Source organism: Dermacentor variabilis, chromosome 9, assembly GCF_050947875.1.
Source record: "Dermacentor variabilis isolate Ectoservices chromosome 9, ASM5094787v1, whole genome shotgun sequence".
In the NCBI taxonomy this organism is placed as follows: domain Eukaryota; kingdom Metazoa; phylum Arthropoda; class Arachnida; order Ixodida; family Ixodidae; genus Dermacentor; species Dermacentor variabilis.
The window spans coordinates 150,266,464-150,293,661 of record NC_134576.1 but is presented as its reverse complement, the minus strand read 5'-3'; the positions used below and the strand labels follow the sequence as shown (position 1 = coordinate 150,293,661).

Sequence of the window (27,198 nt, the reverse complement as noted above, 5' to 3'; positions counted from 1 at the left end):
CTTGTCAAGCATGAAAAAAAAGAATTTATGGGGTTTTACGTGCCAATACCACACTGTGATTATAAGGCACGCCATAGTAGGGGATTCCGAAAATTTGGGCCACCTGGGGTTCTTTAACGTGCACCTAAATCTAAGTAAGCGGGTGTTTTCGTATTTCATCCTCATCGAAATGCGGCCGCCGTGGCCGGGAGTTGATCCAACGACCTCGTGCTTAGCAGCCCTTTTCAAGCATGCACGCAGGCCTTTTGTTTTCAAGACGCTTTTTACAAGTCTTAGTGGAATACAGTGTGGGTAGTGTAATAAACGTGTTGATTACTGTAGCCGAGGAGGGTGCTCCTATAGAGGAAGCTTTAGCTCGGAGGCTCCTATCTAAATACTACATGAGAAAGGAGAAATTTTTTTCTCGGCAATCACTACACCAAATTTGAAGTTTGCTGCATTCAAAAGAAAATGTTAATATCTAGTGGCTGTTGGTAGGGAATAATTTATTTAGGCCCTGAACATTTTTAATAAATATTTTCAAAAATTGCAAATTTTCAGAAAACGAAACTATCACATACTACCAGGTATAAAATGGGATTCGTACGATGCTGGTGTTGTTGATAAGGACAGCGCTGAGGCGATACTTGATATGGCCTTCAATAGTGGTTTAAAGGAAATCATTCAGCTACCTACACGTGTCACTTTGTCGAGCAGCGCAATTCTTGATCTAACTTTTGTGAGTGAAAACATTCCTGTGGAGAACATATCATGGGAAATAATTGACGGAATTTCGGACCACAACGCAGCCAAATGCTGTCTATCACTGCCATCGTCAGCATGTTCAGAAAAATTGGTCACACGAATATATGATTGGAAAAACGCAGATGATGTCAGCATTCCTGACCTTTTTGATTATCACTACCCCAATTTTTCTTGTCTTTTCCATGATAATTCTGTGACAGTTGATGAATTATGGGCGAAATTTAAGACCTATGTACAACAATGTTTATCAAACTTTGTACCCATGAAAAAAAAGAAAGTGCACAAAAGAAACCCTTGGATCACAAGGAATGTAATACATATGAAACGTAAAATGTCAAGGCTGAGGAAATTTAAGAATAACACATCAAATCCCTGCTACTCTGAGAAAAATTAGCAAATTGGCACATGGTTTGAGAACAGTGATAAAACAAGCAAAACATACATACATGAACGTCACACTTAGCAACTTTATCAAGACGGCTCCTCAAAAATTTTGGAGATATTTTAACGCGAACATGCATAAGCAAAGCAATCTGCCGCCTAAGGATGCTTTCCAAAGAGCAAATCAGTTCAATAACTTTTTTAAATCCGTTTTTACACAAGACAACGGAACTTCACCAGATTTAAACCATCAGCCGAGAGGAACCAGCGACATACTTGGCGATATAGAGATAACAGAATCAGGCATACTTTCACTACTGCTTCGACATTAAAAAACATCGACATTAAAAAATCTTGCGGCCAAGATGGAATTCCAAATACTTTTCTCAAGAGATACGCGGAATGGGTCTCTAAATACCTCTTACTTATCTTTAAAAAATCTCTAGAATCGTCTGACATGCCAAAGACTGGAAAATAGCAAAGATTGTCCCGATTCTCAAATCAGGTGACGCAAAAAGTCCAACAAATTATAGACCGATCTCGCTAACTTGCACATCTTGCAAAATTCTCGAACACATCATACTAAAACACATCGTAACCTTTGCGGAAGATAACTTGCTTAGCAACAACCCACATGGTTTCAGAAAAGGACTGTCTACTGTTACGCAACTGACACAAACTGTGCATGATCTCACTCTAACAACTGATAACCGCGGGCAGACTGACATAATATCTTTAGATCTATCGAAGGCCTTTGACCGGGTATCCCATCCTAAACTCCTGGGCAAACTACAACACATTCTCGGATCTGGCAGCATAATAAACTGGATAAAAGCTTATCTTACAGGTCGACAACAGTACGTAGAAATCGAAAGTCAGCAATCTGATTGGGTAGAGGTGTCATCCGGAATACCACAAGGAACAGACTTAGCACCAATTCTTTTTTTGCTATACATCAATGACATGGCAGATAACATGAAATCAACGATGCGCATGTTTGCAGATGATTGCATTATATATAGGGAGATTAGGAACCATAATGATCAAGTAACACTAAATCCCGAGCTTGCGCAAGTAGCGAATTGGTGTCAGGCATGGCAAATGAAGATTAATTTAGACAAGACTGTTTTTATGAGAGTAAGCCGAAGAGAACCCCACTAGAATTCACCTACACGATCGAACAGCAAAAACTAAAAATAGTCTATGATTATAAATATTTGGGCATTGTCCTATCATCTGATATGAAATGGGACAAACATGTGTCACACATATCTTCTAAGGCATTTACAACACTTTGTTCACTTAAACGCTCTTTAATATCTGCCTCACCAGACACTAAGATGCTAGCCTACACCTCATTCGTTTGTCCTATACTAGAATATGGTATTACCTGCTGGTTCCCCCATACCAAACAGTGCATAAAACGCCTAGAAGTAATACAGAGAAAAGCCATCAGGTTCATTTATAATAGGTACAACCGTAATGATTTTCCGACAGAACTCCTTCATAAAGCTTGCCTCCCGGCTATTTACAAGCGTGCGAAATTTTTACGCCTCAAGTTTCTGTTCCACCTCCTTAACGGGGGCTACAAATTAAACAGTGGTGCATATGTATCTTTCACTGAACAGCGAAACACTAGAACTAAACATCTTAAACATTTAATTGAATACAGGTTCCACACAGACACATTCAGGTATTCTTTCTTTCACCAGACAATCAGAGACTGGAATTCATTGTCTAGTGATATTATAATTTGCTCACCTGACGATTTCCTTCCTATGCTGGAAAAATGTGCCTATGAGTACGCATCTTGATTTACCAGTATCGCCTGCAGACACCGCATTTTGTCTCTAATTGGTTTGGATGTACCTTTTTGTTGTTTATCTTATGCTTCTGTATTTCTGTTCATTAACCTTTAAGGGCTGACTCAGGAAGGTCACACCCTTTTATTGTATTACTCAAATACGTCTTCTTGTAAACTACAATACTAACAAGTGTATAAGTTTGTCATTCTTATTTTGATGCAATGTATTTTCCCATGTCCTGCAAAGCCTCCAAATGGAGGCTAGCAGTATGTATGAAATAAATAAATAAATAAATAAATAAATAAATAAATAAATAAATAAATTTACAACTCTCTAACTCAGAAATGAAAAATTATATTACAATTCTGTAAATTGCACCTAACAGTACATCTGAAGTGGACAAAATTAATGCGTTATACATGGCTCTTAAATAGACCACTGATATGCAAGTAGGACTTTTGCAGAACCCTTGTAAGCAATATGACTAATTCACATAAGATACAAGTTGATATTTGTCCACTTTAGATACTCTTCTAACAGATGCAGTTTACAGAACTGCAATATCTGTTCTTGGTGCACAGCTACAAATTTGTAAACTTCCATGCTTCTATATTTCTCGAATCTACCAATTTCTGAAAATTGCTTTTAAGAAATACAGGCCTTAAACCAAAATTCTCCATTAACATCAGCCTAGTGGTTATCTCAGAAAAGTGTCTCTGCGTTTCACAAGTACCTGAACAGGAGGCATTGGAATTGGGCCCAACTGAGAGAAAGCTTTATGCTGGGGGGGTCTTCTCCCTTAATGCACGAGAGATAGAGGCACCTCGTTAACCACTGCAGCGATTTTAATAAGGTTTGCTGCATTGAAAACAAAAAATTTATAGTCTACTGACTCTAGGAACAGATTTATTATTTAGGCCGTCAACCATATGCAAATTTTGTTGAATATGGTGAAATTTCGAAAAACAACTATCAAGTTTAACATTCTTACTGAACAAACTTGTTGTATTATAGTGCAATGCTCTCAAATATGGCAATAATTTGTGAGTAGTTCTGCAAAACCCTCGTGAACATTGTAGCAATTTCACATAAGCTGTGAATTCACAAATATCAAATTTGTCCACTTCAAATGCTTTAACAAATGCAGTTTACAGAACTGCAATATCTGTTTTTAATGCAGTTACAGATTTGTAAACTTTGTGCTGCAATTTTTTCTTAAACTTACCAGCTTGTGGAAATATTTGTGAAAAGTTCAAGGCCCTAAATCAAAATCAAATCAATTTATAGAAACTCTAGAATTCAACTTTTTTCAAAGGCAACACATTTCATTCACATAAGTCCAGCAGGTGTCTATGAAAATAACTTCTGTGTTTTACATGCATTTAAATAAGGAAATCGGTGTTGGCTCTGAGCTAAAGCTTCATCTTAAAAAGAAAATCATGATGCAGCTCATGAACAAAAAAGGAACAAACGGCTATGATACCTCCTGTACGTAAGCTACTACACAACTAAACAAAATGCTGCCTTGTGCTCAAATGACAGGCTGTCCTTTCGGTGTCAGACAAGCGTGGCACAATATGCCCGATGACATACCTAAATGCCAGCTGACAAGCAAGTGCATAAGAAGAAACAAAGATTAATTGATTGCACTGAAGTATATTGCACACCACTGTCATGCAGCACATTTTTTTGTGGGTCACACATAGCATACTGCCTGAACATGCAGCTGTAGGAGTAGAACAAATAAAGGAATCCGCCAGTGGTTGTCCTGTTATTCATTTCGACCAGTGCTGTTGAACCATTATGTTTAGTTAGTGTTGGTGTCACAAAAAATCTACTCAAACTGAGGCTGATTGGCATACTTATAGGCATCAAGGTCTTGTGAAGAAACCAAATTGCGCATAATGATGAAGCCATTGTCCTCATAAAAGCGCCGCTGCTCATCCGACAGTCGACAGCTTTCGAGGGTGAAGCGGAAGCCTCCCTTTGACTGTGCTGCGGCAATCTTCTTGTTTACTTCTTCCAGCTGCATGGACAGCACAAAAAAGTAGTCAATGAACCCCCTTCACTGGTGAAAATGAAGAAAAGACCAATTAAAAACTTTGCCCTCTAGATTCAGGGAAGGGTGTTATGTGTGTGCAGAACATGAAATCAATGATGCGCATGTTTGCAGATGATTGCATTATATATAGGGAGATGATGATGATGATATGTGGTGTTTTGTGGCGCAAGGGCCAGGTTATATATAGGGAGATTAGGAACCATAATGATCAAGTAACACTAAATCCCGAGCTTGCGCAAGTAGCGAATTGGTGTCAGGCATGGCAAATGAAGATTAATTTAGACAAGACTGTTTTTATGAGAGTAAGCCGAAGAGAACCCCACTAGAATTCACCTACACGATCGAACAGCAAAAACTAAAAATAGTCTATGATTATAAATATTTGGACATTGTCCTATCATCTGATATGAAATGGGACAAACATGTGTCACACATATCTTCTAAGGCATTTACAACACTTTGTTCACTTAAACGCTCTTTAATATCTGCCTCACCAGACACTAAGATGCTAGCCTACACCTCATTCATTTGTCCTATACTAGAATATGGTATTACCTGCTGGTTCCCCCATACCAAACAGTGCATAAAACGCCTAGAAGTAATACAGAGAAAAGCCATCAGGTTCATTTATAATAGGTACAACCGTAATGATTCTCCGACAGAACTCCTTGATAAAGCTTGCCTCCCGGCTATTTACAAGCGTGCGAAATTTTTACGCCTCAAGTTTCTGTTCCACCTCCTTAACGGGGGCTACAAATTAAACAGTGGTGCATATGTATCTTTCACTGAACAGCGAAACACTAGAACTAAACATCTTAAACATTTAATTGAATACAGGTTCCACACAGACACATTCAGGTATTCTTTCTTTCACCAGACAATCAGAGACTGGAATTCATTGTCTAGTGATATTATAATTTGCTCACCTGACGATTTCCTTCCTATGCTGGAAAAATGTGCCTATGAGTACGCATCTTGATTTACCAGTATCGCCTGCAGACACCGCATTTTGTCTCTAATTGGTTTGGATGTACCTTTTTGTTGTTTATCTTATGCTTCTGTATTTCTGTTCATTAACCTTTAAGGGCTGACTCAGGAAGGTCACACCCTTTTATTGTATTACTCAAATACGTCTTCTTGTAAACTACAATACTAACAAGTGTATAAGTTTGTCATTCTTATTTTGATGCAATGTATTTTCCCATGTCCTGCAAAGCCTCCAAATGGAGGCTAGCAGTATGTATGAAATAAATAAATAAATAAATAAATAAATAAATAAATAAATAAATAAATAAATAAATGTACAACTCTCTAACTCAGAAATGAAAAATTATATTACAATTCTGTAAATTGCACCTAACAGTACATCTGAAGTGGACAAAATTAATGCGTTATACATGGCTCTTAAATAGACCACTGATATGCAAGTAGGACTTTTGCAGAACCCTTGTAAGCAATATGACTAATTCACATAAGATACAAGTTGATATTTGTCCACTTTAGATACTCTTCTAACAGATGCAGTTTACAGAACTGCAATATCTGTTCTTGGTGCACAGCTACAAATTTGTAAACTTCCATGCTTCTATATTTCTCGAATCTACCAATTTCTGAAAATTGCTTTTAAGAAATACAGGCCTTAAACCAAAATTCTCCATTAACATCAGCCTAGTGGTTATCTCTGAAAAGTGTTTCTGCGTTTCACAAGTACCTGAACAGGAGGCATTGGAATTGGGCCCAACTGAGAGGAAGATATGCTGGGGGGGGGGGGGGGTCTTCTCCCTTAATGCACACATAACAGCAGGCCTGTTATGTGTGCCGATTAGTCTGTCCAATGCATAGTACAAAAATAAATAGATGTTAAGACGTTCATTAAACTGCAGAACTTACTTCTACCCTTAGTTGCCAAACAAAGAAAAACAAACAGAACCTAACAAGTTACCCTAATGTTTTATATCCTTATCTCAAGAGAAAAATGTTCAACATATTGTCCCACTGATATAACAAGATTTCCTACCATGTACGCTATAACAAGTCAGAAAATTATAAGGGCTATAAACAGAAGAAACAAGTAACTCAGATTAGTAAAGCAGGCTTCAATAACTGACATACTGTTCTTGCTTCTAGATAGAGAGAGCTGCAGTAAGTGAGAAAATTGCCATATGTACACATTTGATAAAGCAGTCATTCCACCAGCTGTATTGCAGCACTATCAATATAAAAACTAGGCAATGTAGGCAGGCAAGCAGATTGGTATAGGCACATGAATTCTAAACACAATAAACAGAATAAGTAAATAAATGCAAGAAGTTGAAACATTAAGCAATGCAGAACTGAATAAAAGAGAAGCGTACAAAATGCTGCCGCATGCAGCTAGCAGGGGTTTGATTTCAGACATGTGCTTGCATCAAAATACCAAGCTCGTGTAAGCAGCAACTGCCTTCCTTGCAATGAAACATACATCAGAACTGCTGCTGTGAAAACAATGCGGTTTGCACCCACAGATGGAAGATGCATAACTAAATATCTTAACAGTGTGGCAATTAGCACTGCCTTGCACTGCTGAATACTTGCCACACCAGCCACACCATAAAGATGTAAAGGGGGAGATGTTACCCAGTCTGCCTTTACCCAGTCTTGTAAAGAGCACAGACTGCTGGGCACGAGGCTACACACAATCTGATCTCGAAAACTATGGTAAACCATCTCGTCTGAAATCTGAAAGCCAGATGGCACCACCTAACCTCAAGGCAGAACTAAAACCACTGTTGTACCATGATGAGTGTCTGCAATGCAGACAATAAAATAATGTCTCTCTCAGATGCATGGGGGTGTAAAAGATTGTTTGCAAGCTGGCATATCCTCTTACATCCAGACACCACTGTGTGACTGAGATTGAATGAAACATTAAATGCTTCCAACATTAGCCCAGGTTTTTACACTGCCAAGGTGTCATGAGCACTAATATGAGAGCCATCCGAGATGGCAGTCTTTTGCATCTGGTCATGCTGATCATGCAGGGTGTTTCCTGTCTTATATTTGCTCGTTCCTACCAGTTTTTTCTTTTTTTAAGACCATGCAGAATTTTTTTTAATTGCCTGCGACAGATAACATAACTGTAGTCATTAAGCTGGATTACTCAAGGAAGTGGACATAACTTGCACAAGAAAATAAAATGCATAATGACTCATTTCAAAGATTCACCAATTAACTTTTGAACTAGTTGCTTTACCGCACATACTGCAATTTCCAAATTGTAGCCGGTGAGTTCGCGAAGCATACCCACTTGAAACAAATTTTCAGGATGACAGCAGTTTCGAGATACTAGCCCAAAGTGCACAACAAAATACATGGGCCTTCCAGTTACTTTTGTGCTTCAATGCACAAAATAGCACTTTGTTAAGAAAGTAAGTGCAACAATTTTTAATGCAAGTTTCACTGCGCATATTTAGAAACCCATGGCATCCTTAATGAATGAATTAATAAATGAATGAATGAACTTTATTCCCCTTTTAAGAAAGGGGAGGGGCCGGGGGGAGGAGAGAGAGAGATCTAAGTACTCCAGTCCCAGCAGGCGTCCGTCACCACATTATGTGGCTAGAAGTCCGTCTACGAGTCGTGGTAGGCCTCTGCTACCTCCTCAGCCCACCTCAGGACTCAGACCTGTAGGGTGGGATAAAAGCTGCACAGGGCAGTCTCCCACAGCTCCTCACTACTAATTAATGATTTTAGCGTGCGGGGGGGGGGGGGGGGGCAGTTTTGATGGAGCATTGCCACATGATACGGGAGAGATCTGCTATCGGGACAGGGCAAAAGCGACACTTGGGCTTGGGCGTCGGGTATGTGGCGGGAAAGAATAAGTGCAAAGTGCGCGGAGTAAGAAAAGTGCGAGTTCGTAGTTGTCACCACAGTATTTCTCTCTGGCGCGTTCTAGACACAGAGAGAGGTGGATACATTAGGCGTTCGTGTCTGTAATGTGTGCAAATTTCATGGAATGTGACAAGTGTGTCTTTATTGGTGTGTTGTTGGGAGTCATTGGGTTCTAGAGTTAGGCCCATATTAGCGGCCACTCGGTCCGTGGATCCTCGAGCAGCGGCATGAGCCATTTCGTTGCCGTGGAGTCCTTGATGTGCTGGAGTCCATACGAGAGCGATGTCTTCTTCTGGTGGGTGAGCTACAAGTAGAGAGTGCGCGAGGTTGTTAATGTAGCCGTTACTGAAGTTCTGGATAGCAGTCTTAGAGTCACTAATGATGACGTCCCAATCGGGTAGCCTCGATGCGAGTGCAATGGTGGTCTCTTCTGCATCACCCGCCGAAGTCGTCTTGACTGATGCTGAACAAACAGTGTTGCCCTGGTTGTCTACGATCGCTATAACTTAATGTTTATCGGTGTAGGCTGCAGCGTCCACATAGTACATTCCTTTGGCCTGTCCATAGCTGTGTTGTAGCGCCTTGGCTCGAAGTTTGCGGCGTTTGACGTAAAATTCCGGGTGCATGTTTCTGGGTAGGGGCTGGATGTGGTATTGGCCGTGTATGTTCGGAGGAAGTTGATGTTATTGCTTGCTCTCGTTGAATGGTGGAGCATGATGAAGTTGTCTCAGGATATCACGCCCAGCTTCAGTGGTGGTGAGTCTATGGTATTGCGATGATAGATGGGGTTTGGTTAATTCTTGAAGGGTACTTAGTGTGGCCGTGGCCATCACCCTTTGTGTGGATGCTCTAATTGGAACACCAAGAGCGACTCTGTGTATCTTGCGAATCAAGCAATTCACAGTATCCTCTTCCTGCCTAGAGAGTGAGAGATACGGTAGTGCGAAGGTGATTTCGCTTAAGACAAAAGCCTTGATTAGCTGAATTAGCTCCTTCTCTCGAAGCCCTCCGTGTTTATTGGAGATCCACCCTATCAGGCGGAGTGTATTATCTACCGTTGTTTGTAGTGGTTGCAAGGTATGCTGATTTGCTCAGTTGCATTGGAGGTGTAATCCTAGGACCCTTATCCTGTCTACTTGGGGTATAGGGTGCTGTAGTTAATGTAAAGGTTAATTAGTATTGTCACATAGTCATGACTGTGAATAATACAGCAATAAAACTGTGAATGACGAGACTAACTTTTTATTGGGTGAACTTGTGCCCACAAAAGCAAGTTACACACAAAGCATAGCAATAGCGGCGAACATGGTCGGCGATCGTTGAAATCTAATCAGCGGATCAAGCGCGTTGGCTTTTATACAGCAATCATCGAAGCTAAGTTCCAGAGTAATCGCTGGCGCCCGCGTGTGTTCCAGAAAGTTCTATACCATTCGTGCCGCGCATACATGCAATCAGATTACACAAGGTTCAGTGAAAACCGACAGCAGATAGAACTATCGATAACATTCCAGAAACTTCGGATACATGCAGGCACGTCCTGTGCTGAGTGATAACATTTGTTAGATGATGAAACGTGGTCACCCGACAAACAAGTACTCATGTCAGCATTTTTCTTTAATTATGCAATTACACACTTCGATTTTTCTCATGCAAGTAATGCCTGCCACATCGATTAATCTAGCTCAAAGACTACAATTGTGTTTTATGCCACAGGCAATTTCTAAAGATTCTATATGATTTAAAAAAGACAGGTCCCATATATGACATCCCATGCAGTTCCTGTGTTGCTGCCAGTGGGAGGGTAGTTCTCAACATTTGTACTGGTCATCAACAGGCCTATGTTATTGCAAGATGCAGTGCATTGTAACCACTTGGCCAGACAGCCTAACTGCGCAATTCTGTAATTCACTGTGCTGTCATCATTTGTTTCAACAAGGTACATTTCATTAATTCAGGGAAAATCCACCTGTTCGTAGCAATTGCTACAAAGGAAACTTATACGGATTCCTTGAGGTAATTGAGAAATCCGCAGAGTACAATCAGCCTCTGTATATCGCTTTCATATATTACGAAAAGGCATTCGATTCAGTAGAGATACCAGCAGTCATAGAGGTATTGCGTAATCAAGGAGCACAGACCACTTACGTAAATACCTTGGAAAATATCTATAGAGATCCCACAGCCACCTTAATTCTACACAAGAAAAGTAGGAAGATACCTATAAAGAAAGGGGTCAGACAAGGAGACCCAATCTCTCCACTGCTATTCCCTGCGTGCTTAGAAGAAGTATTCAAGCTATTAAACTGGGAGTGCTTAGGAGTAAAGATCGACGGCGAATATCTCAGCAACCTTCGGTTTGCCAATGACATTGTTCTATTCAGCAACAATGCAGACGAGTTACAGCAAATGATTGAGGACCTTAGCAGGGAGAGTGTAAGAGTGGGGCTGAAGAATAATATGCAGAAGACAAAGATAATGATGAATAACCGGGCAAGGGAACAAGAGTTCAGGATCGCCAGTCAGCCTTTAGAGTCTGTGAAGGAGTATGTTTACCTAGGTCAATTAATCACAGGGAACCCTGACCATGAGAAGAAAATTAACAGAAGAATAAAAATGGGTTGGATCGCATACGGCAGACATCGTGAGCTCCTCACTGGAAGCTTACCATTATCATTGAAAAGGAAGGTATACAACCAGTGCATTTTACCGGTGCTGACATATGGGGCAGAGACTTGGAGGCTGCCAAAGAAGCTTGAGAACAAGTTAAGGACCATGCAAAGAGAGATGGAATGAAGAATGCTAGGCATAACTTTAAGAGACAGAAAGGGAGCAGTTTGGATCAGAGAGCAAACAGGTAGAGACAATATTCTAATTGACATAAAGAGAAAAAACATGGTGCTGGGCAGGTCATGTAATGTGCAGATTCGATAACCGTTGGACCATTAGGGTGACAGAATGGATACCAAGAGAAGGGAAGGGCAGTAGAGGACTGCAGAAGACTAGGTGGTGCAACGAAACTAGGAAATTTGCGGGTGCTAGTTGGAATCTGTTCGCGCAGGACTGGGGTAATTGAAGATTGCAGGGAGAGGCCTTTGTCCTGCAGTGGACATAAAATAGGCTGTTGTTGTTGTTGTTGTTGTTGTTGATGATGATGATGATGATGATGATGATGATGATGATGATGACGACGACGACAACGACGACTACGGCGGCGGCGGGTTGAAAGAAAAGCTTCGTAGTTGAAGAAAAGTTCATCCTCTTCCAGGACTCGAACTTGGGACTACCGCCTTTCCAGGGCAGCTGCTCTACCATCTGAGCTAAATATCAGGCAGCTTGCAGATAGCAGGGCGAAGTCGAATTTGTCAACAACTCAAAGCAAAGGCAAGAGTTTAACGTAATAGCTCTGCGGAAACCCGCAAGGTGGAGAGTAGTAATTAAGGGAAAATTGGACTATTACGTCGAGGTACATTTCAGTCTAACAAACCAGCTCTTTTGTTGCCTGAATACAAAGCGCAAGTATTTACAGCGAAAAATGGCAAAGGAGACTTACAATGTTCTTGTCCTCAAACATGCTAATGACATTATTAATGCCACCACCTTTGAGGTGGCCAACAATGGTTTTCAGGCGTTCCTGGGCCATGACACCTAGCAGGAAGTAAAAAAAGGACATGGAAAAGTTATTCCTTCATTAATATTCTCAATCAGACTGTGTGAGCACTGAAAATGAGACTAGCCATGTAGCTTTATCACTGTAACACACACACACATTCATTCTTGTAATATCACCTCTGTCAGGAATACAATGATCTGTCACATAAAAATTAGAAAAGGTCCTTGTAATATTCTCCTACAGTCACATGTCTGCATATGAACACACATGAGCCCATAAAATGCTTTTGTTATAGAATTTACATAATTACACATGAGATTTCACACACTGCTGCATGCCTATAATCAAGTAGCATGTGCATACTGAACTGTTACAAACAGGTCATTCCTAATGCCAAAGCTTTCAAGTGAATAACTTTCTGAAAGCCTGCTCTCTGAATCCAACACAAATGATTTTTTAGATGGAGAATGAAAGTTCCCTGAAAGAAAATTGCAATATACAATCAGTTACCCTGAAATAAATTTTCAGAAGCTTTCGCTTTGTCATTCTGTGTTAACATTGATATAAAATGTACTTTCTTCAATTGCCAAGGTTCTTCAACTGACAAGTACTGGAGAGCTAAAAAGTAAAAACTGCCTTATGATCACTTAATGATCTAAGGCAGTTTATGATCATTTATGATCACTTAATGTTTGCAGTTGTTGACACAAAATGACACCTTAAGCAGTTGGTCATTCTGTACTTCATGCGAAAGAGCTACAAAACATTACAATGTCATTATGATACAACACATGAAAATAAACAATGCCACATTTTTATTCAATAACCAGAACGAAATTAGTGACCGCTTTCTTTCATTATTGATTTATTTCTGTACCATGTACAGAAATTGAAGCAAAAGGAGAAGGCTGAAAAGCAAAAGCCTGGTGGAGGCTTTTGCTCTGAAGACAGTTCAGCATGCAGGCCTCTTGTTCGAAGTAACATATATACATGCACGTGCGCGTAACATATATACATGCACACACACACACACACTATTCATGTTGTCTTCATAGGTACAAAGAGAATGTGACAATGAAACAGTGTTAAGAAACTACTGACTTGAGGTAGGTGAATAGAAAATTTTTGTAATACAAATTGAACACGAATAGTAAGTATTGAAGACCGAATAGTCAAACCCAGACACATATTTACAGCAGGAATATTATGCAGGTATAAGTAGGACGCCTGTACTGACTAGCAAGAAAAAGACAGCTAACTATATCCAGGTGCAAAGTAACAATTTTAAAGGGACACTAAAGGTTACCAGAAACTCAAGTTAAAGTGGTAGAGCAATGTTCTAGAACGTCTAAGGCGTCAATATAATCGCGAACAGAGCTTTAGTAACCGAGAAATTGAGGTAAATGCATGACACGATTTGAGACCCCCCAGCGACATTCCGGTACTAGCCCGATGACGAAAGGACTCCTCCTAATTTGTGTTACTAATACTCAACTACTCGTATTAAAAAATATCATTTCATTCGATTATAAGACGGAAAAAAATGCTAATTGTCTACGTCTATTCGATTCTAAGAAAAAATAACAATCTTGACGTTACCCTTCAGTAATATGGGTGTTCGAAAGGTTTCGTTTTCGCTCGACTCTGCGCGCTCGACTCTGCGCCGCGCACGCTTTGGAGTTTCAGTAGTTTCGTTATCGCGTCGTGCTGTGAGGGTTCTGCTGGCTCGCAAAACTTTCATTTGGAACAAGCAGCGAGAATGCCACGTCCATGTGATGTCGTGGGAAGCCCTCGTTGCTTTCCCGCTCCGGAGAGCCGGTGTCGAGGCCGCCGTCGTAGTACGCAACGACGCCGGCAGTGCGAGCCCTCAGCAGCAGGTCGCGCTCGTCGGTGCTCAAATCGCTGAAGTTGAGCCCACCATCGCGAGCCAATCTGTCGGTGTCAGGGTCCATTGCGACGAGCGTCGAAGTTAGCGTCATAGAATGAAGTACCAGCTTATGGGCGCCTTGCGCTGGAGGATGGATGGATGGATGTTATGAGCGTCCCCTTTGGAACGGGGCGGTGGCTTGCGCCACCAAGCTCTTGCTACTATGCTGCCTAATATCCTACCTAGGTTAACCAATGAGAAACAAAAAAAGACACTATGAACTACCACGTCCAAATTTTCTGATACCCTATTGCGAACTGTGCTTTTGTACGTCTCCGTCTTTAGTCGTTTCCCTACTTTTCTTCCACCAATCCTCCAATCGCCTCTTACTGATGTCTACTGCGGACCTGTTGCTTTACCATTGCTCCCGCTGAACCCAAGGGCTTCAAGGAGGCCAGTGGTGCCTAAATCGACCGCTGGATAGACGTCTTCACATTCTAATAAAATATGCTCCGTCGTTTCCCTAGCTTTACCGCAGCAAGCACATGCTTCTTCTTCCTTCTTATATCTCGCTTTATAGGTGCGTGTTCTAAGGCATCCCGATCTCGCTTCGAAAAGTAATGAGCTTCCCTTTGAGTTATCATAAATGGTTTCTTTCCTAATTTCGTTTTTTCCCCTTAAGTAGTTACTCATGGCAGGTTTCTTTTCCATTGCCGCCACCCATGAGATTAATTCAGCCTCTCTGACTTTCCGCTTGACCTTCTTTGTTGCTGTGTTGCCCACCCCACAGGCCGCATACTTGCTGGTAAGCTTCCTAGTTCTTTTCCTCCACTGTGAATCAATGTTTTGCCTGTACAGATACCTGAACACTCTTCCAGCCCATTTACTTTCCTCCATATTCCTCAGCCGTTCTTCATACTCAATTTTACTGCAAGCTTCCCTCACTTCAAAACTAGTCCAGCCCATATCCCCTTGCACAGCTTCATTTGTAGTCTTCCCGTGAGCGCCCAATGCGAGGCGACCCACTGACCTTTGGTTCCCGTCGAGTCCTGATTGTACCCCTGATTTAAAGCAAACAACCGCATTTCCAAAAGTAAGTCCTGGAACCATTACCCCTTTCCACATACCTCGGAGGACCTCGTACCTATTGTATCCCCATAGCGCTCTGTGCTTCATTATGGCTGCATTTCTCTTCCCCTTGACTGTTATGGTTTTTTCCTGTGTTTCCATATATCCGTTGCCTTCGTTCATCCATATACCAAGGTATTTATATTCTGTTACCCGAGGTATTTCTTGGCCCTGTATCTCCACTGTCTGTTCACTGTTTTCATTGAATACAATAACACCTGATTTTCTAACACTAAATTTCAAACCTAAATTGTTGCCTTCCTGTCCACAGATATTAGCCAGACGTTGCAAATCACTTTGCTTGTTTGCGAGCAACACAATGTCGTCCGCATAAAATAAACCTGGGAGTTGCTGCTCTATTACTGTACCTGCCTGTTTGTATGATAGATTAAACCCGATATTACTTCCTTCTAGCGCCCTCTCCATCCTCACCATGTACATCATAAACAGCAGCGGGGATAAAGGGCACCCCTGCCTCAGTCCCTTGTTGATATGAACTTTCTCCGCGCTCCTCATCCCTTCCCATTCAACGCAAACAGTATTTTCTAGGTAAATCTCTCTCAAAAGCTGTATACAATCGTTACCTAAGCCTTCCCCTTCCAGAATATCCCACAAAATGCTGCGGTCTACGTTGTCGTATGCTCCTGTAATGTCCAAAAAGGCCACATACAACGGTCTGCTTTCTGCTTTTGATATTTCAATACACTGAGTAAGAACAAACAAGTTATCATCCAAACGCCTACCTATTCTAAAGCCATTCTGAAGCTCTCCCAAAATGCCATTATTTTCTGCCCATGCTTGAAGCTTTAATTTGATTGCCTGCATTGCTAGCCTGTATATTACCGATGTTGAGTTTGAGGTATAGTAGCGGCGCCTGGTGGCGGTGCGGGAAACGACATCTGGGTCGTGCCAGCTTGGGTCGTATTGAGCCGTGGCTGTGGCGAAGCACGTTTCTAGGCCGAGTTTTGCGTCAATTCGCACATTTTTATGCCCTGTTGCGAGTGCGAAAAGGCTCGTCGCTTCTCATAGACCACGCCGACCACGCTGCGAGCTCGCCGCAGCCTATAGTTTAACGAAAACGGACCCTCCGTGTGCCGTGGGACGTAATGTGCGACGTAATTCGTTTCTCCTTCCGCTAGCCACCATACTCCCGCTTTCGCTCCGCTGTCGGCTCTGTCTTGGCTCTGTTTCTGGCCGCGCGTTCGCGTTTTGCGCAGAAAAGCCGTAGCGCCGTCTGCGGACGCTGTTCTACTCAACGATGGCGCAACGTCACTATGAGACCATGATGTCAGTACTCCTCGATCGGAGGGCGGGCGATTTGAATTGCGCTAGAGGTACGCGGACGCTTCAGAACGCATTTTCTCTTAAAATAAGTCTCTCCTTGGCACGAAACAAGCGTTTCGAGGTTTCTGTGATGGTATTTCAACAGTCCACGTTGACTTAATAGTAACCTTTAGTGTCCCTTTAAGCACTAGATCACTAATTTGTCATTAAAAAAACTGCACGAACATCTTCTCAACCACTTTTGGAGACTGGTTGCAAACAAGCTCTCGAAGAATGAATGGGTACTGATGAGTATCTTTACACCAGATATACGGTTGCTGAAAAAAAGATCAGAGGTTGAGGAACAAGAAAAAGATATTGTTGAAGGACTTGTGTGCCGTAAACATGTGTAAAGGGAGCTATTACATCACTGGTTTTAGTGTAAAAAACAACTTCTACATGACTAGACTGCCAAAAACACTAAATGACAGAATACGAGCATAAGTCACAGGCTGTCATGTAGGATTCCACTGTAAAGACTAGACATGGTTTGCATTACTCACTTCGTTTCTGCGTTGCTTCAAAAACATTTGTTGTTGTTTAACTTTTGAGAATTTTTGATACTTTGTTTAGCAGATGGAACATTAATCATACATAAACATTCAGTTGTTGCGAAGTATTTGGCACTATTTAAATATTAAAAATATTGCATAGTTCCTCTTCAAATACAAATATGAATTGTTAGTGTAAAATATTTGATTCGTATAATAAACTTGGAATATTTGCCCAATCCTAGTAATGACCCCTTTGCAATGTTGTACAGAAACCATACTGCATGCTTCTTCTACATAATATGAACACACCTCAAGTATAAAAGATGAGAAACATCTATAAGATATTTTTAATTGTTACTAGAGTTGGTCTCAAAATGCTGGGTCTACCCACCACAGTGGCTATGGTATTCCGCTGCTGAGCACAAGGTTGCAGGTTCGACTCCCAATTGTGGTGGCCACATTTTGATAAAGGTAAAATGCAAATATGCTTAAATTTATATGAACTTTAACAAACCCCAGGTAGTAAAATTTACTCCAGAACCCTCCACTGTGACATCTTGAATAGCCCCAGTGTTGCTTTGGGGCAATAAGCCCTGTGAAACTCCATAAAACTAATCAATCAATAAAAGTTCTGAACCTGGCATCAGTGACATTATCACAATGTCACCTCTCTTGTTTTTAATATATGTTAATGACCTACCACAGTACCTAAAGTCCTCTGACTGTAACCTTTACGCTGACGACACTACGATCTTCTCCTCAGACAAAAGTTTGGATTCATTAATGTGTAAGCTTAATCACAATACGGCTAATATTGTAACCTGGTGCCGACTAAACAGACTACACATTAATACTGCCAAATTTAACTTCGTCATCTTCTCAGCTAAACAAAAGCTTATCTCAGTGTATCCATCGCTAACCTTTGCTTCCAGTGCACTTTATCCTACTAATAGTGTACTGTTTCTTGGCGTCATATTAGATAAACACCTAAAATTTGACGAGCATGTTTTATCCTTAACAAAGCAGGCAGCATATGGAATTCGAATATTAATTAAAGTTCGCAATTTCTTTAATGTGAAGACACTCATCTCCCTGAACTATGCTTTTATTCAGACGCATATTAATTATTGAATATTGCTACGGAACAGCCGCCACAGTGAGGCTGCACTGAGGAGGAAGAAGACGACATGGGCCCGCTTGATATAGCGTCGCCATTTTGGCCTTCCGTTAGCTTCTCTGTAAATAAGTTGTATATAGTATTGGGCTCCAACTACACGTAACAATATTATCATGAGGAAATGCATATCCCACACATTTATCCCCACTACAGCATACCCAAAATCAAGCAATTCGCATCATTACTCATAGCAGCTACACATCAGAAGCATCTCCATTGCTCAGATCTAACGGCATTTTATCGTTACAGAAACTAAATAAATACTCACTTGGAATACTCGTTTATAAATCTGTTAACGGAAAGCTCCCATTCCCTATAATTACTAACACCCAGTATCCATATTTCACGTCTACCCGTATTGCTTCTACCAACAGCTATTTACTACCAAAACCTAGAACTAATTATGGTAAATTTACTACTAATTTTTCAGCCACACTACTTTGGAACTCATTTTTACACATTCAAATCAAACCTTCGTAAATTATTGCACTCAATATAACAATTTGATCGTTATCATTATACTAATAAGTGCTTTGTGTCATTAAATATTTTACAGCGTTAGCTAGTGACTAACTTAATATAGTGTCTTGTACGTGTGTTGCATATAGCTGCTTTGTATTTACATATCCTACTCATTTGTAATGGGAGGTCCCCTGTACAGTCTGTTGACTATGGGACCTCCCTCTGTATGTATGTATAATCCCCATTTGTAACCTTATTATTATGCACAATAAAGAACTCTCAACAGAGCCAAATTTACTGCCATTGTCTAGCAATCAAGCTAGGTATGATGACATTGCACATAAAGAAATAAATGAGGGTGCTGCACACATTTTTTCTTGTTGCAATCGCATGTGGCAGCTGCATCAATTTGCAGGAATGAAGCAAGCGCTTGTGATCACGACACATCCACTTCCTGGTTCATAATACAAAATATTACAGTAAATCATTCAGGTTGCTCTAACTCTTGCTGGTATATTTTTCTATGCTTAGAGGGTTCGGACTTCAATTCAGCGAGCAAAAAAAAAAATAAGAGAAGTCAGAAAGGTTATGAGAGTACCCCCTTTAACAATGGAAGAAAATTCCCCCCCCGCCTCCTATACACTGACTAATGAAAGGGGAAAAAATATATAAACATAACCATTGTAGAGCCACCATCCCAATAATGCACAGAGCTTTTTCTTTTTTCTTGTAAATATGTTCAACCATGATATAATGAATGTGAATACAATAATCTACTGGATATAACAATTAAGTAGACCTAAATTGTCTGTCACCAATATCAACAAGTAATGAACACAAGCTTATAAAGAATGTTGGATATACAACAAAAGGTATAAGTGCAAATAAATAATAAAATTGGGATGCTGACCATGCTCCAAGCCATCACATGCTGCGCGAAATACTAGTAAAATGTCCGTGTAATTTTACCTCAACAGCGCTTATTAACCACCTCTACGTAATACTTGTTACTGGGCTAGTCGGTTCATACTGTACTACGGACCATAGGAACTATGGCCACTTATGCAAATTGACAAAAATAAGGGGAGGAAGGGACAAGGTCATCGTTGTCACTTTGTTCCTTCCTCCCCTTCTTTTTGTCGATTTGCGCTAAGTGGCCATAAGTTCCTATATATATCTAACTTTCTGTCACTCCCCATCTGCTATTCTTCAGCCATGTATTTACGCACCAGGGCCGCTTTTCAATGTTGCTTGCAGATGCCAAGCAAGCTTTTCAACTGTGTCCCCAAAGTGGTACACCGTACATTCTTTGAATTTTGCAAGGAAATAGTTAAACCTAGATATAACGAAGTATTTACCTTTTCATAACCTCTTGTACATAGAACACCATCTATTAAGAACCTCAATATAATCAAGTGTGTTTGTAGGCGATTTCAACATAACGTAATTTCACTGCCGCCTCAAACTAATGCCGATCGTGACAATAAATGACAACTTCCGCGGACGCAGATATGGTCAAATGACTGAATTACAAGCAGCTGCCTGCAAATTCCCCTCTCCAAGCGACCGCCTAAGTGGAGCCACATCGTGTTCCAGTCCAATTGAGATAAGATCCTTTCGCGACCTGTGCACTGTGTGCTTTAGGTGCAAGTGAAAGTGGGCGAGAGTGAGAATGCCACTTTTCAGCTCGATCAAAGGGAAAGAGGGGGAGGGGAGCGAGCTCGCAGCACCGGGATCAAGTGCGCGCGAGGGGGCGGAGCGGGGGTCAGTTAGCGTGGCTGATGCGCATCGTGTGCAAAAAGTGGGATTGCCGAGACGACGAGGCACTGTGCAAGCTGTCTCACCAGCGCAGGGAAACTCCCCTGTTTCGGTGGCAATAAAGCCCCTTAAAGGGACACTATAGTGAAAAATGATTTCTTCTGCATCAGTAAATTAGCGTTCTACAACACTAAAAACACCACTCTTACAATGATAAGATGTTTGGTAAGCCAGAAAAAGCGCAAGAACGAAATACGGGTGGCGATGCCCAATTAAGTTCCCGCACCTGGGGGCTGTGACGTCTTGGATTTTGATGGCATCTTCTAGGGCCTACTAATTATATATAGCGGTACAGATGGACTACATTGTGTTCTAAAGGAACCAGACATTAAACATGGCAAGTTTCGAAAACCTTTATTCATCCAACGCAGCCCAAATGTGAAAACGTACTTTGGAATCCCTGGCATCACGCTGACGTATCGGCGCTGGGGTTTTGGAGCGAAATTCAAATACTGATACTTGGACCTGCATTTTCTCATCTAATAATCAAACTATTTTTTTTAAATGACTGCCTGCAGGGTTCTCAGACAATGCTTCATTAGTCTAAACTGATTTATTGTTTCGCTTTAGTGTCCCTTTAAACTTCGTAAAGTAGCGCCACGCTTTGAAGAATGCCGCCTCCTCCTCGCGCACTCTGGCCGAGGCCGACGCCGCGTTGCTATTGGCCTAATAGCATCACATGGGCCCTCGCGCCGTGCATCAGCGCCATTTTTGCTCGAGAAGCGTCTACAGAGTGAAGAGGAGCGCATGTTGGCGCCGTTGCTATGCTCGAGCAGTGTAGGCGGTGCCAGGGTCGAGGAGGGAGCGTGAAAGAGGAGAAACGAGGAGGAGTGAAGGCAGAGGAGGAGTGTGTCGCTACTTTACGAAGTTTAAGGGGTTTTAGGTGGCAGTAAAGCCCCTTAAACTTCGTAAAGTAGCGACACTCTCCTCGCAACTCCCTCACCTTTGACTGTCCCGGCGCGCGCGCCGTGCGGCCCCGCCGGCCCGGCGCCAACTAGCCCGCTGCATGACGTTTTATGTTTCGTTATCTGCTGTTATTGGGAAGCATGCGCTGCTGTGCATTGGACCGGCGTGGGTAGTTTCGTAAGTTTCGTGGTCCTCGGTAGCTGTGTGCTTGTGTTCCGTGATGTTTCACCCGTTTCACGACTCGTACATACCGCTCGTGCATCGTGCAGTGGTGCACAAATACCTCAAAAACAAGCCCTGCAAGGTTGTTCCGGGTGCCTAAAGACAACAGGTGAGCGCGCAGACCCAAGGACATCAGAAGGCGCATGTACGCGAACACAGCCCTGTGCATGTGCGTGTTCCATGAGCCTCCGGACGCCGTTGCGCCTTGATTGTGCTACACTTCCCTCTTGCCGGTAGAGAAAGCTGACAAATAGATGTTCCTCCTCATTGTCACCTGGTCTATGACTTGTGTTTTTCTGTGCCAAGTCTCATTCTGCAACTTCAATAACTTGGCCAGCTTTCCATACCGCCATCAGTGCTTTTACTGTGTGTCACGTTCTACAATTAAACGTACTAACAGCTGAAAAATTACTGTTCGTGTTTGTGTATTATCTCAGTAATCGCCGATAAGAAAACCGCGCGAACAACCTTCATGTGTAGGCATGATACGCTTTCTTTTTTTCTTCTGGTAAGCATGAGCATTACAAGTGTCCTACATGAAGATTTCTGCAGTTCGTGTTTATTATACAAAGGAGTGCCCAGTAGGTACGACTTAGTGCCTTAGGTGACGTAATTTTATTGCTAAGCATTGCATTCAGGACGAAAGTCGTGTTGTCGGCTTACTTTACCTGGTCTTTGATTGAGGAATAGGCCTTTCTGCGAATGTTTTCTATGTGCTGCTGCAAAAGCCGGCTACCTTCTGTTCCCCTTGCCACCGTTACTCAAGTTGTGGCCAAGTGTAAAATAATGTGATAATGTGTGTTTCAGTTTTTAGTACAATGTTATTTTTTTCTGCCATGTTCTTTTTTCAATTTGTTCAGTAGTAATGAACACGTCATGCATTTCATATACTTTCGTGCAGATTTATAAGTAAGCTTTCTTTTGGTATGGCTCTCAATCAAACAATGTTAGCATTTTATTCTATCTTTCAGGTATTTTGCGTGTCATTGTTTTTGCCATTACCAGTGAGTTTTCCCTTTTTATAGTTGTCATGACTATGATATACACGTCGTCCAATTTTGTGCAATATCTTAGTGCACATATCAGGAGCTCGTCTACATTTAAGTCTTGAGGACGTTATATAAAAATCTTGTTTTTTTATGTGTGTACATGAAACGGGCCTTCGCGTTTTCTAGCGCTTTCTTTTGTTATTTCACCATCTGTGAACTTTTTTCTTTAGTAATCTTGTATATGTCATGCACCTTTCACATTTGCTCATTTTTTGAGCGTGTATCACACCACGTTGTTAGAAAAATCTGTTTTCGGAAACGAAGTCAATAAAGCGAGACTAAACATCTGTTGTGTTGTAAGTGGAATTTTTAAAATTTAAGTATGGGCAAGACTGCGTGCGTGCCAACGCATAGCCCACGGCGCAACACGCGCCAGCTCGCAAGCAATGCTAATGCGCGGCGTAGCACGCGCATTGCTTGCGAGCTGGCGCGTGGCGCGCCGTAACAAGCGGGCTATATATAAAAAAAAAAACGCGCCGTTTACGGGTAAAAACAAAAAAAAAAGTGAGCAGCGCGCGGCATGGGGGAAAGGGGAAAGGGAGTGGAGCGGGTCAGCATAATAAAAACAAAAAAGAAAAAGGTTTGGGAGAGGAGGTGCCGCATGGCTGCTGTTGCTGTTGCTATGGAAAATTCTGTTCTGCCATGAATTCACTGAAATTATGTTCTGCCATGTCTTTTTCAATTTGTTCAGTAGTAATGAACATGTCACGCATTTCATATACTTTCGTGCAGGTGTATAAGTGAGCTCTTTGTTCTTGGTAGGCTGTCAATTAAACAATGTTAGCATCTTATTCTATTTTTAGGTATTTTGCGTGTCATTATTTTTGCCATTACCAATGAGGTTTCCCTTTCTATAGTTGTCATGACTATGTATTGTCGTACATAACGTACATGTCGTCCAGTTTTGTGCAATATCTTCTACATTTAGTTCTTGAGGACGTATAAAAATCTTTTTTTTTTATATGTGTGTGTACATGAAACAGCCTTCGTGTTTTCTAGCGCTTTTTTGTTATTTCACTGTCCGTGAACTTTTGTGTTTAGTACTCTTGTATATGTCATGTACCTTATTTCACTTTTGCTCATTTTTTGAGCGTGTATCACACCTCGTTATAAGAAAAATCTGTTTTCAGAAACGAAGCCAATAAAGCGAGAGCAAAGATCTGTTGTGTTGGAAGTGGAATTTTTTTATGTCTCGGCACATGCTGGCGAAAGTAAGGGCAAGACTGCGTGCGTGCCAACGCATAGCTCACGGTGCACCACGCGCCAGCTCGCAAGCAATGCCAATGCGCTGCGTAGCGCGCGCATTGCTTGCGAGCTGGCGTGTGGTGCGCCGTAACGCGCGTGCGAGATTATATATATATATATATATATATATATATATATATATATATATATATATATATATAAACGCGTCGCATACATGTAAAAACAAATTTCTTAAAAAGCGGGTTGCGCGGCATGGAGAAAAGGGAGCGGAGCTGGTCGTCATAATAAAAACAAAGAAAATAAAAATGTTTGGGAGAGGAGGCGCCGCGCGGCTGCTGTTCCTGTTGCCATGACAATGTAAACAATCGTGTGCGTCGCCCTGCGGTTAGGGCCGTAACTGAAGGGGACCTTGGCGCTAGCGTCGAAAGAGCGTCTGCTCGAAAACAGCCAATGGCAGCCATGCGGAGATTCACCCCGCTGGTCTTACCGCGCATTTAGTGGAGGTATCTCGAGTTTCAATGATCCGTTGCAAGAGGCAGACGAAGCATTCGCTGCCGGCGCTTTTCCTGATAGCGTCATCCCAGTGCAGGCAACATCAGCCGCAGAGGCGGAGAGCCCGCCAAAGAGTGACTGGCTTTGTTTAAGGCATACCGCCGAGAAGATATCGTCGGCGTACGTGGCATGAAACCGTGTCATTCGTCGCAGAGTTCCAAATTTATCAAAATGAATTTTCTCATTCAAATTCTGTGGCCCCTTTCTGTGCAAGAAAAAGTCGATCGGCGACTGTACTTATTTGCATAAAAGGTCGAATTTCAATAGAACGAAATTTCGATATAACGAAGCAAATTGAAGATTTTAGACTTCGTTATATTGAAGTTTAACTGTACTCCCCCCCTCCCTTCCTTGTTCCTTGCTGCAAGAAACAAGCTGGCGTAACTGTGCATTGTTCTTGAGCTAACCACGGAACATGACATGGATGAATGCAAAAAACAAAAACAAGGCAGAATGGGTTTGTGTCCTGTTCTTTCACTGGAAGTGCAAGAATATGATAGGCGTTCATAGTAGCCAAGTACCAAGTAGCCACCTCAAGCCTTATTTAGCCTACTTTCAAGCCTTATTTAGTTGTACAGAGGCATCAATCAATCAATCAATCATTTGTTTCAGTCTCATGGATTACAAAGAAGGAATTTGCCAAGAAATGTTTTTGTTTATGAATGAGTTTTATGAGTTTACACCCTTTGGGGCTTTTCTTGTCCCCGAACAATAATTGTCATCTGCCTTGCTTGCGTTCCCTCGCTTGAAAACTCTGCGCTCGCTACTTTCCTGTCGTGAATGCTGTGTCAAGATAATTAACGCGCAAGCCGTTCGTGACTAGGAAGTACCAGGCTCGAAGTGTTAAAGAAAGGGAATGCGGGCAAGACAGATTACGATTACCCTTTGGGGAGAAAATACAACCACAACGGTGTAAACGTTTTTAGAGTGAAAGTACAAAGAACATTTTGAATGACATTTTCAGGGCAGACTAAATGTCTTTATGTGACCGCTATAATGTCCCCCTCCCCTCACAAGAAAGAAAGAAAGAGACAGAACACGTACACCTCCAGTCGTATTACAAAAGCCTGTACTGTAATGGAATGGCGACATACCAAGCTTAAATGCGACCGCTGATCGACTCGGAGCAATGGGTCGCACCAGGGCAAACCACATGGCAGAACCAAGGTAACGAAGGGCGGCTCACAATAAACCGCAGTCTGTACATGTAAAGAAGGTTGCTGGTTAAGGAAGCGTGAAAGGTCAGATCGTGCACACACATGTGAATTAATTTATAGGCAGAATCGTGCACAGAATTTAGCACATGCACATGCATTCAGCCCTGTGGGCGCCATGGAGACGTATGGCAGAGTAAACTTCCAACTGGTGGTAGTCGTAGCCACACTCGTCCAATTTTGACAAAACTGTGCAATTCTTTTCGTATTAAAAAAAATTATGCGGTTTTACGTGCCAAAACCACCTTATGATTATGAGGCACGCCGTAGCAGAGGAAAGAAAGTTATGGGGTTTAACATACGTGCCAAAACCACTTTCTGATTATGAGGCATGCCGTAGTGGAGGACTCCGGAAATTTCGACCAACTGGGGTTCTTTAACGTAAACCTAAATCTAAGCACCATGGGTGTTCTCGCATTTCGTCCCCATGGAAATGCGGCTGCCGAGGCCGGGATTCGATCCCACGACCTCGTGCTCAGCATCTTTTCGTATTGCTATGCTCAATTGTTTGCCGACAAGAAAAAAATTTATACATATTCTGGAAATGAACCAAGAGTAAATTAAAAGACCAAAAAATGGTGTTCCTTATGTAGTATATTGGGCAAACTTATGGCGGAGTAGCCAAGAGCAAAGTTATTAAGCTGGCAGCATCAAAATAGGGCAATTCGGGGTCTTTGTAATTAGTTCCTGTTCTCCCAGATGTCTGGCTGCTTGCCTTCGTCTGATAAATCTTCCACCACTTTAATTCTGAAGCCATATCACACCCAACGACAAGTGCTGTAGCAAACTAAATTTGTGGCCATAGCTGGCGCCATGCATTAACAAAATCGCTGGAGCAGTGAAACGCCCGTTGCAACAAGCGTGACGCTTGAGGAAAAAAGATAACAATGGCAGCAGACGCCATTCTTGAAGCACAGTTGAAGCAACATGTGTGCCTCTGTCCACCAAGGCAAACAATTCCCCCCCATGCAAAAGGAAGCGCAGAGCCCCTTAATTGCATGCTCAAACCCGGTCCTCACCGACAGACGTCATCCGCTTTCTTTTCGTTCAAGGAAACAAGCTCAATAACGACCACGCACGTAGCAAATATTTAAAGCGGGCACGTTTGTGGAAACTCGCCAATAACGGGGAATTTGAGTGTCCGCATGGCGCTCTAGCTTTCTTTCAAGCCTCCATTAAGTGGTGCAGGCAAATATTTAAGCGTTGAAGTGCGCAGGTAAGAGGACCGCTGCTTCCTTTATTATTTAGCGCGTCAAAGCACAAGAAATGCCAAAATTTGCGCACACGCTGCAGTTTTGAAGATACGCG

The 27,198-nt window shown here is 41.9% G+C and overlaps 1 protein-coding gene across 4 annotated transcripts in view; it reads right to left on the bottom strand.

Moving 5' to 3' along the window:
* Positions 1-27,198, bottom strand: part of LOC142557833 (putative phytanoyl-CoA dioxygenase) — a 78,664-nt gene that overhangs the window by 50,640 nt on the left and 826 nt on the right. The window contains exons 2-4 of one of the 4 annotated variants that reach the window (XM_075670015.1): positions 25,771-25,875; positions 12,413-12,507; positions 4,793-4,956 (exon numbers count right to left, since the gene is read on the bottom strand). In XM_075670015.1, the coding sequence (XP_075526130.1) occupies positions 4,793-4,956; positions 12,413-12,507; positions 25,771-25,831 (320 nt within the window). In that variant the 5' untranslated portion in view covers positions 25,832-25,875. Of the gene's footprint in view, positions 1-4,792; positions 4,957-12,412; positions 12,508-13,778; positions 13,903-16,976; positions 17,069-25,770; positions 25,876-27,198 lie in introns of those variants that run through there. The other 3 variants (XM_075670017.1, XM_075670018.1, XM_075670016.1) reach the window with 3 other exon arrangements.